General features: G+C 35.1%; 1 protein-coding gene across 1 annotated transcript in view; it reads left to right on the forward strand.

Moving 5' to 3' along the window:
* The window catches only part of LOC140443458 (uncharacterized), a 223,669-nt gene that overhangs the window by 180,663 nt on the left and 24,221 nt on the right, over positions 1-18,785 (forward strand). The window contains exon 5 of the mRNA XM_072534732.1: positions 13,839-14,264. Within this exon, the coding sequence (XP_072390833.1) occupies positions 13,839-14,264 (426 nt within the window). The remainder of the gene's footprint in view (positions 1-13,838; positions 14,265-18,785) is intronic.

An 18,785-nucleotide genomic window follows, 5' to 3' on the forward strand; every position in this document is an offset into this window, starting at 1 on the left:
AGCCACCAATAGTTTAAGGACGTTCAACTAACTCATTTGGATCATCCCAATAAATATACTCCATGGGAGCAGTGTTGTATGTTAAACGAGAGTCATCCAATCCCGTTCCTTTGGCCGTAGATGAAGATGATCGTGTTTTTGTTGCTGTTGTTTTCGTTCTGTGTTCGAGTTCTTTTTTGGATCGAGTTGCATGCTTTTTCATTGCTGCATCAGATGGTTTGAATAGAGGTTTAATAATAGAATGGTATTTTTCTCCACTAGAACCTTTAAGACGTCCTAAGGTATCCAGATGAATCTCTGTGTTTTTCAACAGTGTTTTATACTTTTGTAAATCCTCATCATTATACTGTTCAGGGTTGGCATAAAATAAAAGTTGATATAGACCTGGCGTACCACCTAACCTACGTTCTTCTAAATCACGTTCTCGAATTATTATTATGTCTCCATTGCGTTTGTCAAAGTTTATTCGACGTTTTCCCATTATCCAGCCACTAATAGAATCGTAAAATGGTCCATAGTTTTTATCAATTTTATCGTCTTTTATTAAATATTCTTTTATGTACTTGTGACTTATTGAAGGATATTGATCGATATATTCGTCTGTGGCATCCATCGGAATCTCGATTGGTTCTTGAATAATGTTTTCATTAGGTACCGCTAGATCGGGCGCATCAAGAAATACATCATCATCATCACCATTCTCCTCCTCCTCCTCCTCTTCCTTTTTCACTTCTTCTTCTTTTTTAACTTGTTCAAACTTGTTAGTGATAGTATGATGTAACGTTTTTGATGATTGTGCAATATCTTTGAGAGGTTTCGAGAGTGGTTTAAACAGTTTATTTAGGGACTCATCTTGTTCTGTTCGGCCTAATTTCAATGCCAAATATTTTTTGCGAATTGATCTAGCCAATTCGGCGACTTTCTTCTTGCGAAGCGCAATGGCAACCGTATCATCTGACATTGTGTTGACAACTAAACAATTATCTTACAATTTTATATATTTATCAAATCCTTTGCGATATCGGCCATTATTGAGAGCAAAATCTTTTATAATTACCAGAGTACCATACCTATCACACCAACATTCAGAACAAATTTTTTTAAATTCATCAAATGACATGTCGGGTGATACATGCTCATCAAATACATGCTTTAAATTTATCTCATCTTGCTTGAATAGTACAATCATGTTACAGTTGTCTCTAATTAACTGCTTCGGTATTTTTGAATATGTTTGGCATAAATAAGCGGCATCGATATCTTTATGTCTGCACATGGAATAATACTCGCGAATCTTTTGCTGACCATCGCATGCAACATCGTCAAATAAAAACACAGAGTGAGGTTTAGCTTCGCTGGGACTAATAATTTCTTCGTTGTCTTTAAATGGGTAATATCCTACACCTTTAACTTGCGCCATTACATCTTGCAGTAGTTGGTATTTCGGTTGAAAGAGGGATTTCGAATAAACATAGACATTTTTAAACTTGACGCCATTCGGATTGAATAGAAGAGATAGCATAACATTCGTTTTGCCGCACCCACTTGGACCGCAAATAATCGCTCTGAATGAATTCGGTAGTAATTTACCATGTTTACTGTTGGTTGTTTTTTGGACAATGTCCAAATTATCAATTGGTAGCGTCTGCTCTTGTTGAACGACCTTCATCATGTGGCAAGTGTAGTACATAAGTACGGTAATATATATATATTATAGATGTCACCACTTGCATGGCATCAGTCCAATGTTGGTTGTTGAAGGAGGAGGTCTCGTGAACTCTCTAATTAATAAACTTCCAGTTGAACTACATATTCCTGGTTATCAGTATTGTGGACCCGGAACAAAACTAAAAAAACGTCTTGCACGTGGAGATCCAGGAATTAATCCATTAGACGCAGCTTGCAAACGACACGATATCGCTTATTCGCAGCATTCATCTCTCGAAGAACGCCACAAGGCCGATAAAGAATTGGAAGATAGAGCTTGGGAGCGCTTCAAGTCGAAAGACGCTAGCATTGGTGAAAAAAGTGCTGCTTTAATTGTAACTGGCGGAATGAAAACGAAAAGAAAGTTGGGGATGGGATGCTCTCGTCGTCGTGGAAGACGGGGACGTTACTCTTTCAATCGAGATGTTGTCTCAAAAATTGCAAAGTCCATGAAAAGAGGAGCATCGTTAACAGATACTGCTTTGACTGCTGTACGAATAGCAAAATCCATAATCAAAAGACTTGGCGGTCGTAAAGAAGTTGATGTTCCACGAGTGCTACCACTAAAATCCGGAGGTTTTCTACCCCTCATACCTCTATTTGCGGGCCTTTCCGCTTTGGGGGCTTTAGCGGGGGGTGCAGCTGGGGTGGCGAAGACAGTAGTCGACGCTAAGAATGCTCAAAAGAAATTGGAGGAGGATATTCGCCATAACAGGGCAATGGAACACATCGGTTCGGGTCTGTACCTACGTAAGAAACCGAGCGGTGGATTCGGCTTATATTTGAAGAAAAAACTTCCAATAAAGCTACCCAATCGTCCGCTATATGATGTGGAGATTGCACATTATACGAAGATCCTTAAAATACCACATTTTCGAGGTGTTTTCATGAATGACGCTCTGCCTAGAGACGGTCCTCGACAACGAGAATGTGCAATAGTAAACTTGGATGTGTCCACACATAACGGAACACATTGGGTAGCATACAGAAAGATAAACAACAACGTAGAGTATTTCGATTCATTTGGTAATTTGAAGCCGACCAAAGAACTTGTTAAGTATCTGTGTGGTGCACGTGCCAACATTTCCTATAATAACCATCAGTATCAAACATACAATCAAATTATTTGTGGACATTTATGCTTAAAGTTTTTATATAATGGAGCCTACTAAAAGTACAGAACTGCTTATGGAACATATGTTTTACAAAAAATGTTTTACAGAATTCAGTGAAGAAGAACTAAAATACATACCGCTAGATTATATTACACGAACTGTACGACCTTACGAATTGTTAAACATATGGCATAAATTGCCTGAAGAATATCGAGGAGAATTTAACCTACAGATACTACTTCCCTGCTTCGTACATTATAACAGACCGGATTGGAGGACTCACTGGGATGGCCCACCTAATTCTCAAGCTTCATGTTATTTTTGTAAACTTGCTTTGGAACAAATAAAACTATTAAAGTAAATATTGTTGTTTTTTTTTTCTAATATAATAACCTATTAATACATTGACGTGAGTCAGTCATCATGTCGCAGTTGTTGAGAGTAGACAGCACCAATTACATATTCTCATTTCAACCTCCCACACCGATCGTGTTGGATCCGAACAAAGATTATGAGATAGCTCTTCGATTTTTCCATTCCTACAACAGTATACCAAACATTGAAAATACCAAGTTTTATTACTACAATGACAAAAACAAATTGCAACAATTTGATATCCCCGATGGATGTTATGAAATTGCCGATATTGAAGAATACATACAACAGAAATTGGGTGCTGATAATGTGCTTAAACCCGAAACGATATTTAGTCTAAAACCTAACCATAACACGTTACAGTGTCAAATTTTCAGCAAATATAAGATTTCGTTTAAGCAACCTGACAGTCTTGGTACAGTATTGGGATTTTCTCCTGCAATACTAAATCCAGGACAGACGCATTCTTCAGATCGACCTGTTAGGATTATTAAAGTATCTAGCATACGCTTTGAATGCAACATTAGTACCGGAGCCTTCGATGGTAACAGACCTGCTCACACGATCTACGAATTTGTCATACAATCAAATCCTGGGTACGTAATTGACGAAACTCCACACAATTTGTTGTATTTACCTGTTGTACCGCAACGAGAAATTACCAATATCACAGTGTTGGCTGTCGATCAAGAAGGACGACCTGTAAACTTTAGAGGAGAACAGAGCACATTGGTGCTGGAACTTAGATCAAGAGGGAAATGGGATTATTAATAAGGCAATCTACTGCCCATAGTACACCATTAGTTGAGCAACCGTCTAAGCGGCAACATCTTACGTCTTCATCTAAGCGGCCACATCTTACGTTTGCAAACAAATTATTTTTGCAATCACTTGGTTTTAAACTGAAAACATGACAACTATGTATGGAAAACGATCACGTTCAAACAGCATAATGCCACCAATATTTGATATTTATCGTAAGCCGATGTTTGACGAGTCGATTCGAAAGGCCGAATACCGAACATATGCACCATTCATCAAATCATTCAATTGCAATGACATTGTGGAATTTAGCATCAATCAAGTCGACTCGTTCTTTGCAATGAGCGAAACCTTGTTATGCATTAAAGGATCGCTCGCAATTAACGGAACTGGTGACGTTAAACTAGCAAATAATGTTGGTGCTTTTCTTTTCGATTCGTGTACGTACAGCGAAAGCGCAAGGGAGATGGAAACAGTGCGGGATCCTGGTATCGTAAGCGCTGTACGTGCTATGACATGTTATACTCAAGAAGATTCCGGTCATATGGCAATGGCAGGCTGGAATTACCCTAGGGATCCAATTCTACACGCTGCTGATCATTCATTCAACATACAGATGCCTCTTAAGCATGTGTTCAACATTTTCAATGATTATCCTTTGATTACGTGTGGTCGTCAAACAATAAGACTAGTTCGAGCTCGAAACGACAACGATTGCATAATTGTCAAAGAAAAAACTCAAGGCCAAGTTACACCTGTTAAGATTAACATTACCAATATTGAGCTCAGAGTCAAGCACATATTTCCCAATGATGATATTAAATTGGAACTTATGAAATCCATTCAACAAGATCAACCTATAGTTATTCCGTTTAGAAAGTGGGAATTGCATGAATTACCAGCACTTACCAAAGGCGCTAGACGTGAAGTTTGGGCTGTAAAAACTAGCAATGCAGTGGAAAGACCCCGTTATGTCATTGTTTTCTTTCAAACCAACAAACGTGACAAGAATTCAGCTGATCCCACCTTATTTGACAATGTCGATATTCATAGTATCAGATTATCTTTAAATGGTGAATATTGGCCAAACGAGAGAATGCAGTTGGATTTTAGCAAAACTGACTACAATGAGGCCTATTTCAACTATACCGAATTTTATCCTAGCTACATACATTCCCAACAAAAGCGACCTCTACTCGATTTCTCTGCTTTCAAGAATCACGCATTGTTTGTCATCGATTGTTCGAAACAAGAAGAAAGCATGAAAGCATCCACTGTTGACGTAAAACTCGATATTGAAGCGAATAATGGTTTTCCCGAAAATACCAAGGCTTATTGCATTATAATTCATGATTGTGTAATGGAGTACTTCCCTCTCACCGAAATTGTAAAAAGTCTAAATTAGATGCATAAATTGTCAGTAGTGAACGAGCAGTCATCATGAGAGTAGCATTCGTAGACATTCAGGGATTCGATGTGGACGGATGGTTTGTTCCCAAAGAACTTACCATTGAAATAGGTTTTAAACGAAGTCATTACATCTTTTTGCCTCAGAAACCATTTAATGCGCTAAGTAATGGGGATAAGAAGACTGCCTCATACGTGGAGAAAAAACTGCTTGGAATTCGATACTCTGATGGGCAAGTAGAATTGTCCAAAATCAATGAAATACTAGAAACCAAGTTGTTGTATGCAGCAGATTACATCTACGTTCGAGGAGAACAAAAAGCAGAATATTTGGATAAGAAACGTCACGTTTTTGGAGTTTTTCCCATTATTATTGATGTTTGCAAGTTTGATCGTACGCCTCGTGCTACTGGAAACGTTGGCCCTACTGCAAACCCATGTCATGCCGCTGGATTATTTTCATGCACCGAAAGAAATGTGGATCGTCTACGTCACTGGTTTGCCAATAACATAATACCATTGTAATTTTTGTATATGTATAAATAAATATATTAGAAATTAAACGCTTTTTTTTATTTAAAACATCTTTATTGATTGAGTCTTATATTACATGAAGATTCAAATTTTCTTCTTACAATTTCAAAAATAATTTTTAAAATTAAGATAAATACAGATGCTAATATTACACAGGACATTGTAAAGACATTATCTATTTCACTTTTCATATACTCGCTGGTTGTGTTGTTGTTGTTGCTGCTGACACCCGTGGTGTTGTTGTTGCTGACAAACATGGTATTGGTTGAATACGTCTTAATGGATATGTAGCTGGTGGCAGTTTTCTACAGGCCCAGGTGTCTTGCTGCTGCTGCTGTAGATTCAACTCTTCGGGTTTCCACGTTTTGTTGTCAAAATGCAGGTTATCTAATTGTCTTGTAATATGTTTAAAATCCTCATATGATTTAATGTCGATCTTTAACCGATCAAGTTTTCTTTGAAATTCTATTACTCTATGTATGTACTCGATGGGATTCATACTACTACTAACTATATCCTATGTAGAATGTCACATTTTATGTCTAGCAACATCTTGACTAACACATAACTGCCACGTTCTGCGTCGAATGTCACGTCCTGCGTTGAATGTCACATAACTGTCACGTTCTACGTCGAATGTCACGTGACATTTCACGTTCTGCATCGAATGTCACGTCCTGCGTTGAATGTCACATAACTGTCACGTTCTACGTCGAATGTCGCGTGACATTTCACGTTCTGCGTCGAATGTCACGTCCTGCGTCGAATGTCACGTGACATTTCACGTTCTGCGTCGAATGTCACGTCCTGCGTCAAATGTCACGTTCTACGTCGAATGTCACGTTCTGCGTTGAATGTCACATAGCTGTCACGTTCTACGTCGAATGTCACGTTCTACGTCGAATGTCACGTGACATTTCACGTTCTGCGTCGAATGTCACGTCCTGCGTCGAATGTCACGTGACATTTCACGTTCTGCGTCGAATGTCACGTCCTGCGTCGAATGTCACGTGACATTTCACGTTCTGCGTCGAATGTCACGTCCTGCGTCGAATGTCACGTCATTTCACGCGACATTTTACGTTCTGTGTCGAATGTCACGTTCTACGTCGGATGTCACGTTCTATTAGGCACTGTATGGACAAGAAGAAGAAGAAGAAGAATAATGTTCATACTGATCGTTGACATGGCTTCTGTGTCAACGCTTTCATTTGACACCTCATACGTCAAAATCATGCCAATAGCAACGAAGATACGTTCTAGCGCCCATTTGGCACTGCTGCCATCTTTGTTTTTTGTCTCCCTGCCTTCTCCCCGTTCCAACGAGCCCTCGTACGCCCCGATTGGACCAATAGAAACAAAGATATGACGTAATGACCTTTTGACATGCTCCGATGCGCACGGCACATACTGCGTTCAACCCCATTTTTCATCCCCTTTCCAACGAGCCCTCGTACGTCATCCTACGTTAAGCCGTTTGGAACTTACGACCTGGGGTTGCGATTTTAGGGGATGCGATTTAGGGGTTGCGCTCAGATATACATATACTATCTACTACTACTTGATGTGTAAAAGTGAAGATTACCCCTCTTGTATTTAGGTGTGAAAACTATTTAAGAGGCTGTGGCGCCAATGAGTTGGGTATCCCGAGCAAACTTGATGAAATGACTATTTTATTTATTCTACACTAAGAAAAGTGTAAAGAATTACATTTTTATTCTTTATTTTAAAAACAATATGTTCATTTCTGGAACAACGCGTTTCCTGATTGAAGAACCTGAGAGAGTGATTTGGTTGTAGCTCAAGGCAATTGTTCAGAGCAGCTGCATCGAAGGTCAGAATAGCCATGATGATTGCCAACCTTCGTCGCGGAGATGGCACTTAAAGAAGAAGAAGAAGCTTTGTTTTCTGGACTATTGATCGGACGGTTTTATATTTTTCAATATTTTTCGGAATCTACAATTTATCCTATTCTTATTTTGAGATCTTTATTTTACTATTTGCCTCTAATGGTATTAAATTAACTTATTTATGCATAAGTTTCACAGTATAAATTTTCGACTTTGTATATTAAATAATTTTCTCTTTTTTTTTAAGTCAAAGTTTAAGTAGGTTTGTAAAATATTATTTTTGCAACGATTTTAAAATTTAAAATACGATTAAATTTGTAAAAAATAATATTTCCGTTGTGGTTTATAGTTTTATCCAAAGATCACTATAACATAAATATTATTTAACCGAAAGTAAACCGTTTTCTAGAAACTTGTTGACCCCACGGCTTTTTAGTAAATACATTATGTAAATTAAATGTACTCACACAAAACTTCAAGGGAATGTCAACATGTCAACATGAATAATCAATAGCTTATTAAACACAAATGGTAAGTTACTATATTGTGACAATTATTTTTAATGAATAAGACAAATAAAATAAAATATGCCATATACGAAATATTAAAAAAAATAATCTAATTAAAATATAAAGTAACTACTTTACTGTTTAACCAGAGAAGAACCAAGGGGACTGACGTCATCGAAAGGATAGCCAAACTAAAATAGAGATGGGCGGGACACATAGCTAGAATGACAAATGGGCTATGGACAAAGAGATAATTGGAATGGAGACCAAGGGAAGACAAGAGAAGCGTCGGTCGATCACTCACACGATGGGCTGACGATTTATAAAATAAAATTTAAAACTGGATGAGTTGAAAACACTATGAAGAGGCCTATGTTCAGCAGTGGACTTTTGAGGCTTTATGATAATTACCGTTTAGCAATACAAATTCATTACTATAAATCGTCATGAGAATTAGTGCTTTCCTCTACGTAGTAGTATCTGATTACAGAAGATGCCATGTAATGGCTAGAGGCATTTGAAATGAGGTGCTCCCGATGCGACGTATGTTAAGGGTCGCATACATAGTGAACAACTAAAATAACTTTTCTCTAGAGGCTAAGACAAAATTATTAATACCGTAAAGAACATAAAATTGACTTTTTGGCCAAATTATGGGTAATAATAAATACCGACTTATAGTTGATTCTACACGGCAAGATTTTTAAGAATATTTAAATGACACTAAAATAAATGTATAAGAATGGAACATATTAATTTTATTTTTATACTATATTATATGGTATTAAATATTGCTAAAAATAGTATTAACAAAATGATTATGAACAATGGTTATTAAAACATATTAACAAAATATTTTCGTGTATAATATCGTAAGAGAGAAAATTTTGCCGGCAATATTTTCGACTGGTATGAAAGTTTGTTGCCTGGCAATTTTCGCGAATTAAATTATGACAGTTAAATCACGAGACATCAGTCAAGTGATTTTGTCAAAATTTCATAAGCTAAAATTGCCAAAAGGCAACAAACTTGAAAAAACCAGAAGAAAATTTTGCCGGTAAATAATTTTCTCTCGAACGATATTCGTCAAGACTATTTCACGAGACAATTAATGCAACATATAAATGAAACATAATCTTTATTTATTTGTTAACAATATTAAAGGTTCAATCTTTATTTGTTGTTCTGAGATTTTCGATCAACTTCTGGTGGTGACTGGAATCCAGCTGCAGATATGGTTTTGAACTCCTGTTCAGAAACACCTTGCTAGAACAAGGCTGACACAGCTGAAGATCGATGGGATGGTTTGTTATTTTATGTTTTTTGTGTCTATTTCAATTTTTTTAGCTGAAATTTTTGTCCACTTAGATACGGTGTTGATTCCCAGTACACAGTTTTTGAATCAAGATCCATCCTTCCAGTTGGGGTGAACGGTAAAAAACAATCTGTCGGATAAAATCTTTGGTCCCCCTCTGTGCATTAATTTCAAAAATAATCTAACTCTGCATAAACTTTCGTTTGATGAATTTCTTATCAACAATTTGCTGCTTGCCAAACTTTTCGAATCGCCTTGATTTGTTTTGGAGAAAATGTTGTTGTATTCAATTCGACCCGTAAATTCCCCCATAACATAAAATTCCTTCTGGAAAAAGTGAATCTTGCAATTTATGGCCTCATTGCTTCTCCAAGTAAATGAGCAAAGATTAAAACAATTTTTTTGTGCTCCATCGGGGTTTTCCTCTTCGTAGATTTAAATGATTTTTAATAGTATTTCTGTGGATAATGCTTTTGAACTGAGTTTTCTTTTTCTTAAACACTTTGAAACCGCCTCCGCTTGGAATCTTTGGCCAATTTTGCACATTTTAAAGATATATCTATGAAAGGGTCGATGTTTATGCCGTACTCCATAAAATATTTTTCTTGTACCAATATTGCTGTATTGCTTATTCTATATTGACTTTACACACAACTCTTTATAGTTTTCGCCATTACCTTTTTTCAGGTTAACGGCATAATCCTCGAGAATTTTTGCTAGTTTTGTTATGGTAGTGCATCTTTCAAGCGTAAAATTTCTCACCCATAGTAACTCCGAAAATTGGGTCCAAATAGAGCTTCTGGATCTCTGTGTGTTCAATGGGACCTTTTTCGAAACAAATTTTTTGATTTCATCTGACTGGCATCCAATTCTTGATTATTTGTCTGGATTAATTATATCTATTCAAAATTGATTACGCCTCAATGAAGTTTATCAAACTGACCACGATAGAATTACCAGACACCTTCGTGACGGATCTGTCATAATTTTGTCGTTGAGAAATCACGGGCAGGAAGGAGTTTTGTTAGTAGGAAATGTGGTGTTGCCATGGTGTTTTATCAGTTAGTATGAATTAAGCAATAGAAAAGCAAAAAAGCAGTTTTTGAGTGAAGTTGTTCAAAACTTCTTCTTATTAATGTGTTTGCTTAATCTCTATAATCCATATCCAAACAAAGAATTGCACTTAATCTTGCAGTTATTTCTTTTTCAAAGAAACTCCTAAATAGAAAAAAAGTACAAACACAGTAGTTAGGTATTAAAAAGAAAAAGAAAAAGAGCTGAACAAATAGGTCATTGAAGAAGGAATAGTGGTGAGGCTTCAGATAAATCACCTAAAGGATAGCGAAGAGTGGACCATCCTCAAAATAGATGGAATGGTGACCTAAATATGAAGACGTGACTGTATGAGGATAACATAGACAACAGAAGATTCTACACAGATTTTATACAATAAATATACAATAAATAATGATGTAAAATGTTTTGTTGTTTTTTCTTTAATTTGCGCATGTACGATTTAATAGTACTTAATATTACTATGATAAATGATGAATGATGACGACGACGTTATCACTGTAATGTGTATCACCTTGTATAATGAAATTTTATTGTAAGATGTAGAACATTAAATTAAAAAATCGACGTGTTTTAGATTTTTCATTTAGGAAATATTGAATTTATTCCATACTTTACGGACACACTGTATGTTCAAGCGAATGGAACAAGAGAATAATATATGAATTAATATAAATGGAGAGGATCCGAACCACCTAATATTTGCCGATGATATCGTTTTAATATCTGATAGAGTTGATAAAGATACAAAATGGGTGGAAATCCTCTATGAAGCGTTAAAAAAAATTGACCTTAAAATTAAAACTTCAAAGACAAAAATTTTAACCAAGTTTCTAGTCAGCGATAAAATTAAGATAGAAAGCCATCGACCAAGTAATAGCTTACAAATATCTAGGCCATGAGATTCGCTTATACCGAGGTAATCAGACAACTGAAATACAAAGAAGGATAGACTCACATGGCTGCTTTTGGCAGATTGAACAATATTTTTCAGTCTAATATTCCAGTTTGTTTAAAAAGAAAGGTTTTTAACCAATAAGCTGCCAGATTGACCGATGGATGGACCAGAAATATTCTGGAATGGCGACAAAGATACGAAGCATATCGAACCAGAGGACGACCACCGAATAGCGATATATAAAGCATATCACCACAAATTGGATGCATAAAGCTGAAGATAGAAATAGGTTGAAAATTTTACGCGAGGCCTACGTTCAGCAGTAGACAAATATAGGATAATTGATGAAAGTCTTTGACCGTGCTTCTAAGCATAGACTTTTACAAAAGCTAGAAAATTTCTGCCTTCGCGGTACTTTACATCGTAGGTTCGATGATTTCCTAACAGATAAACATTGTAAAGGTAGGGTTGTAGAATATTTGCACAGGAAAAATCAGTAGGAAGTAGAATGCCACACGGCTTCTTGATTCATCTCAAGGCTTACACCGATGCTACTTATTATATATTTTTTAAGTAAAATATAATGCATAAAAATAGATACTAATCCAACACTCAAAGCACTCAAACAATCAAAATAAACTTAGATTTTGTGGCTAGTCTCTAGTGGCTAGATACCCTACAACGCCAAAAAATGTGCTATCCTCCGAATTGGTAAAAATACACCACGTATACCTTACTCTCTTAACGGATAACCATTACATTTTGTGTTGTCGTAAGACGACGTACAAGTTATCGTAAACAGTAGCGTTAAATGTTTAAAGGAAAGTCACTAGAATCTCCTTAAGATTGAGAAGACCCTCTTATAAAGAAAGCCTTCTTGGCTAACTTAAATTTTCTTGCTCAGCTAACATACAGAATTATTACCATATTTAGAATATTAAAGTTTAGTTTTGGAAATATAAACAAAATATTTACTATAAATCAGGATTAATGCCACAGTTTAAACTTAAATCACATAACTTTTCTTTAATATTTAAACAGAACTCCCTACCAAATAGAGTTTTGACGGTTCAAGCAATCGTCGAAGTAACATTGTTTCTGTCCCCTCTATCAACTCGTTTAAAAGCAGACTTGACCGTTTTCTTCTTCTTCTTCTTGTTCTTCAACAATGACGTTCGGCAACAATAATTTTGGCAAATTTTACTCAGTTTTCGGTATTTCTTAACAACTTCCCTAAACCAGGAGCACTGTCTGCATCCTGGTCCGCGTCTTCCTTTGATCTTGCCCTTTATTGTGAGTTCAAGGAAGCGGAATCAATTATGTCTCATTTTATGGTCAGGATATGTAGTTTTACACTTAAAAATGATTTTGATCAGCTCACGTTTTCTTCTACCCATTCAACGCAAAACTTCCAAATTAGTGGTGTAGGCAGCCCATGGTATTCGCAATATTCGTCGATATACCCACATTTCAAATGGCTCGGGTCTATTTAGGCTGCTAACTTCTAGCATCCATGCTTTAACCCCATACCAAAATGTAAAAATGTAAAAAATATATTTAAAAAAAATATATATCTTATTTGGATATCGAGCAATCCATCGCTTAGGAGGCTACGTATTTTTCTAAATTTCTAAATCATTTCTAAATCAAGATTATAATTCTTATTGATCGAGATGCACCGATACTTGAACTTGGAAACTTAAGTTATTTGTTTTTCGTATACATTACGTGCACTGGTTGATTGGGATTCTAATTTACCACCAATATATTTATTTGTTCGTTGTTCATTTTTTAAATCCCATATATTTTCTTCAGTTGATGTTCTGATAAGGAAACATTGCAAGCCCTCCTAACTGTCATGTACACATATAACGGCACACATTAAATTATTTATCAATTTTAATTTTATTTCTATGCCATCTCTTGCGCCTTCGAGTGCGTTTTGGAGTACCATCTCAGTAGATACATGTTAAGTCGTGCCTATAGCGTATTCCAGTCTAAGTATCCGATTCAATTATAATTTTAAACTAATACGTTATCCTTTTTGTTTTCTGTCCTGAGCAGGGCCCGAACCATCGTCCGATAAAGCAATTTGCGTATATGTATAGCGAATGCCACCTTGCCTGCTTAGCTATCTTACCCGCTACTTTATTGTTTATTGTTCTATTGATTACACAACACTAAATTTTTGTTCTATTAATATACTAAAACTCTTTCTAAGCGTCTTATGTATAAGTAATATATAGAGAAAATTGTATTTACAAATATTTACTAATTTAGATTTTTTTCTAGACCGCATCCATTCGGCAATGAACTCGCTGATTTTAAACCTTCAAAACGCCCTCCTTTATTAAAAAGGCCCACAAATTTAAAAATTGAAGGAGATTGCTCGCATATCACCGAACATGCGGATAAATTCATCGAATATCTGTTGGCTAAAAGAGCCGAATTATGCAGAACCCCAACAACTTTAAAATTAGGAACAGGAGAAATGGAGTCAAAGACTGAAACCACTGACCAATTCAGAAAATATGAGAATTCTGAACGGCCAAGTTTAATTAGAAAGTTTACCAACTTACAACTGGAAAGCGGGTTAGATGTTAAAACTGAACAACAAGAAAAATTTATGCAATATGAAATACATTCGCGCCCTCCTCTTGTTAAAAAAAGTACTAATCTGCATTTAGAAGGGGATTTTTATTTAGTTCCGGAATACAGGTAAATATAAATTTACTCAACTATTATTAAATAATTATTTATTATATAATTAACAAAATTTTCTCTAATGGTCGCTCTAATAATCGTTGTATCAACTCTTCAATTTTGTTAATGTAGCTATTTTATTGAACTCCTTGTGTATATTTTAGCTTGTATTCTAGATTAAACCAAAATATAAAAGTTAAAAAAAATCGATTGGGTGCTGTCCGTCTATCCCTGGATTAGTGCAAAAAATGTTAAGATACAGAAAAACTAACTACGGATTCGAATTTAGCAATAATAGTTATATGGAGAAAATTATATATTTCGGTTTTTAAGTGTACCTACCTACTCGCTATCTTCGGGTAGGGACTATGGAGTGACTAACACCGAACGGCAAGTCCTGATTTCTTGCAGTAGAGCTAAGCCAGATGGATCCGATACACCAGTATATTTTATACTACTACGGAATCTTATACTACTACGTTAGCCTTTTCGTTTTCTGGCCAGAGTTTGACCACTAGGTCATTCACAGTGACGTGAATGCGATTGGTCCGCTTGGCAATCTCAGCGACATGTGGAAAAAATTACCAATTCACAATTTTTACCTCCGGTTCCGAGAAAACTAGAAAAACATATTTATTCGTAAATTATGATGTTCATTGTTTATTTGACAAGAGGCGTTACTCCTTCCCAATGGCATATTGCAATAATAACCATAAACCACAATGCACAAAAAATGTGACATTTCCGACCTAAAGAACTATAGACCTATTAGTTTGCTCTCTTATACGTATAACCTATTCATAAAGATTAGAACAAACTAGATAGTAACCTACCTTGCGAATAGGCTGGGTTTGGATCCAGATACGAAACAAATGATTATCTACAAGGTATTAAAACGTTAATAGAAAAGTACATAGAATACAAGCCTATCTTTCTTATATTCGTATACTATGAAAAGGCGTTTAATACTTTAGATCATCATAGAATGCTTCGAGTATTGGCTAACTGCCGCATCGACTACCGATATGTTGTCTTGATTATGAGTATCTACGTAACTGCTACAGCATTTTTCCAGACACCAAAAAGTTCCGACTAGAACGTGGAATTAGACCGGGCGATACTTTCCCCCCAAAATTTTTTATAGCTGTACTGGACTATATGTTTAAGCAAAATGTACGAGAGGATAATATGGGAATTAATATAAATGAAGAGAAACTAAAACACCTAAGATTTGCCGATGACATCCTTATAATATCTAATAGAGTTGATATAGCTACAAAAATGCTTGAAACGCTCTATAAAGCATCAAAAACAATTGGATGGATGGATGGATGGATGGATAGATGGATTAGAAATATTCTGGAATGGCGGCCAAGAAATAAGGCATATCCTTTAATGTTATATTTAAAACAAATAAACAATAATTAAATTTTATAATGACTAAAAAGTATATTGAAATTTGAAACACTTTAAAGAGCAAGGTAATAAAGACAAATGCAATTATTGTTCACAGTTATTTAGCATTTCAGCCAGTTTTAAAGAAAATTTAGCTGGACACTTACGTATAAAACATCCAGGTTAATATAAATTTTATAATTTTATTCAGAGCTTGCACCTTACAAAAAAGTAAATATTATACGTAGTAAATATTAAAATATTTTATAAGTAAAGAAGAATAGAGACACGATTGCAGAAGAAACAGCAGTCCGGGGGTCGTCTACGCTAGAAAATGGTTTCAAAGAATGTACAAGATCCAATACTCTGCGTTTTCATTCGCAAAACACGAAATTCAAAACTTTTGTTTGCATGCTTTTCAAGTTTATATTAATTGTCGCCATAACCTTAAAGTAACATAAGAATCATCAATCACGAAAGATTTAAAAATATTACAGTCCACTGGATCAATGAAAATATTCGAATACAAAATTATGTATTAAACTGTATAGCATTTATTAAAAAGTGACCTTTTTATTATATTTAACACGCAGATTATTGTTGTATATTATCATAATCACTTCTTCTTATTGCGCTGTCTTCTTTTGAAGGTTGGCGATCCAAATAGAAATTGTAGCTTTGGAAACTGCTGCACGAAAGATTTCTGTGGATGAGCGGTCAAACCATCTCCTCAGGTCTTTCAGTCATGAGTTCTGGCATCTTCCAACTGATCTTTTGCTCTGAACCTTACCTTCTAATATGCTTTGGAGTAATTGATATCTTTTACCTCTCAACACATAACCCAAGTATTGTATTTTCCTCTCTTTGATTATGCTAAGTAATTCTTTTTGTTTACTCATGCGCTTAAGTACCTCACCATTGCTAACTTTTTGTATCCATGGAATTCTCAGCATCCGTCTGTATATATACATTTCAAAGGCATCTATTCTTTTTTCTGTTTCAGTGTTCATAATCCAACTATCACAGTCATAGAGCAAAAGTCATAGAGCAAAACAGAGAAAACGTAACATCTGATCATTCGAATTCTGAGCTCTAGACTAAGGGCTGATCTTGTAAAAGATGTTTTCATGTTTATGTTTTCCTCGCTTGTTCGATTCTATTAGGATTTCTTTTTTAGGTTACACTAGCTGTTGATATTTGCTCCCAAATATTTTATGGAAGTTACCTGTTCTATTATTTGTTCCTTGGCATACAAATGCACGTTTGTTGGTATCTTTGAAGCATAGACTTCATCAGCATACCTGATGTTGTTTATGTTGGTTCCGTTAATCTTGATTTCACCTTGAACCTCGTCTAATGCTTTTCTGAATATAGATTCCGAATACAGATTAAATAATAGCGGTGATAACACGCAACCTTGTCTCACTCCTTATATTCGTATATCTTCGGATATTGTTTGTTTATTTCAATTATTGCCATTTGGGACCAATATAGTTCTGAGATAATTCGCAAGTCTTGTTCGTCAATTCCAGTTGTTCTCAGAATCATTTTTTAATGGTAAACGCAGTAAAATGCTTTTCGATAATCAATAAAACATACAGATACATCTGCATTCATGTTTCTTTATCGTTGTGTTAACATATTTAAAGCAAAAAGAGCTTCTAATGTTCCCAATTCATTTCGATATCCGAATTAAGTATCACTTATCTGAATCTGAAATTCACACTTCTTATAAATTCGTGTATGAACGATTCTGAGAAAAGTTTTAAGGACATGAGACATCATGCTTAATATTCGATAGTCATCGCAGTGTGACACATTGGATTTTTTGGTAATGTTACCAATGTCGATTTTAGCCAGTCTAACTGTATCTGATGATATTGTCTGGACCGGTGGCTTTTCCGTACTTTTTCATTTATTCGATCATCCGTTGATGGTGGAGAACAAGGTCTATCATCGTCAAAAAGTGTCTAAATGTATTCTTTTTATCTCTTTTATACCTTTTTTATACCTATATATACCAGTCTTTTATACCTATAATTATATCGTTATTATTATTTCTTAATTTGAATTAAATGATCATAATTACTATCATTATTATTAATTAAACATATATACACAAGTTAAAAAAAATACACCAATATGTAGTCCAGGGTTATAGCTGCAAGTTTATAATGGAATAGAATTAAAATTCACTAAAATTAAATAAATCGTCAATATCACAAAATAAAACACAATAAAATATACAATCTATTGCAAAATTTCACTAAATTGCAAATTGCATAATAAAACCTTACGAACTAGTTTACGAATAAGTTTAAGCTGCTGCATGTGATACCCAAATATATATAAAAATCACAAATGTACTTAGTTTCCCGCCCGTCGCTTGTGTTAGATAGTTAACCAATTCCCGAACAAACTTTAAATGTTTCATTGTTTTGGTCCCTTTTTAAAATTTTATACAAACATTAAGCATTAGAACTGGACATTTCGAGTCATCCGACAAAAACTTTTGTCACCATTTCAATGGCTTCCTCAGGAAACATTATGACGCTGAATAAGAGTCTGCACGGTCTAGACCTCCCATTAATTTATTGTAATAATTGATACTACATTTGACTTATTTACAACTTGTAAGTTACCTCTACGTCTTCTTCTGTTGATAGGCTGTATTTATGTGTTGCCACGAATTAAGTGTAGTAACGATTTTTTCATCTTTTCATGCCAATAACATCAAATTACCTAATCTCCATGCAATGGTGTTATCTTTAGCAAATGTTGGCTGTTTAATTAAATTAGGTATCAATTTGCGGTTAATTTGAATACTGCCTGTAAAGTGAACAATTAGTTTAGCAGATGAACAACGGGGTTTTCATGGTGAAAGATCATGTACAGATACAAAATTCGTCATAAAGCAAATTATTGAGAAATCACTAGAATAGGCCAACATTTCTGTGTCTGATTGACTTAAAGATAGCATTTGACATAAGACTCAAAGATGTAATCTATCTTCTGTATGATAGAAAAGTTCTCCTAAATATTATAAAAACTATTGAAAACATCTACCAAAACAAAAAAATGAAAGTTAGAATAGATGGATAACTTTTAGAATCTATAGAAATAGGTAGCGGAATAAGACAG

This window comes from Diabrotica undecimpunctata, chromosome 6 (assembly GCF_040954645.1).
Source record: "Diabrotica undecimpunctata isolate CICGRU chromosome 6, icDiaUnde3, whole genome shotgun sequence".
In the NCBI taxonomy this organism is placed as follows: domain Eukaryota; kingdom Metazoa; phylum Arthropoda; class Insecta; order Coleoptera; family Chrysomelidae; genus Diabrotica; species Diabrotica undecimpunctata.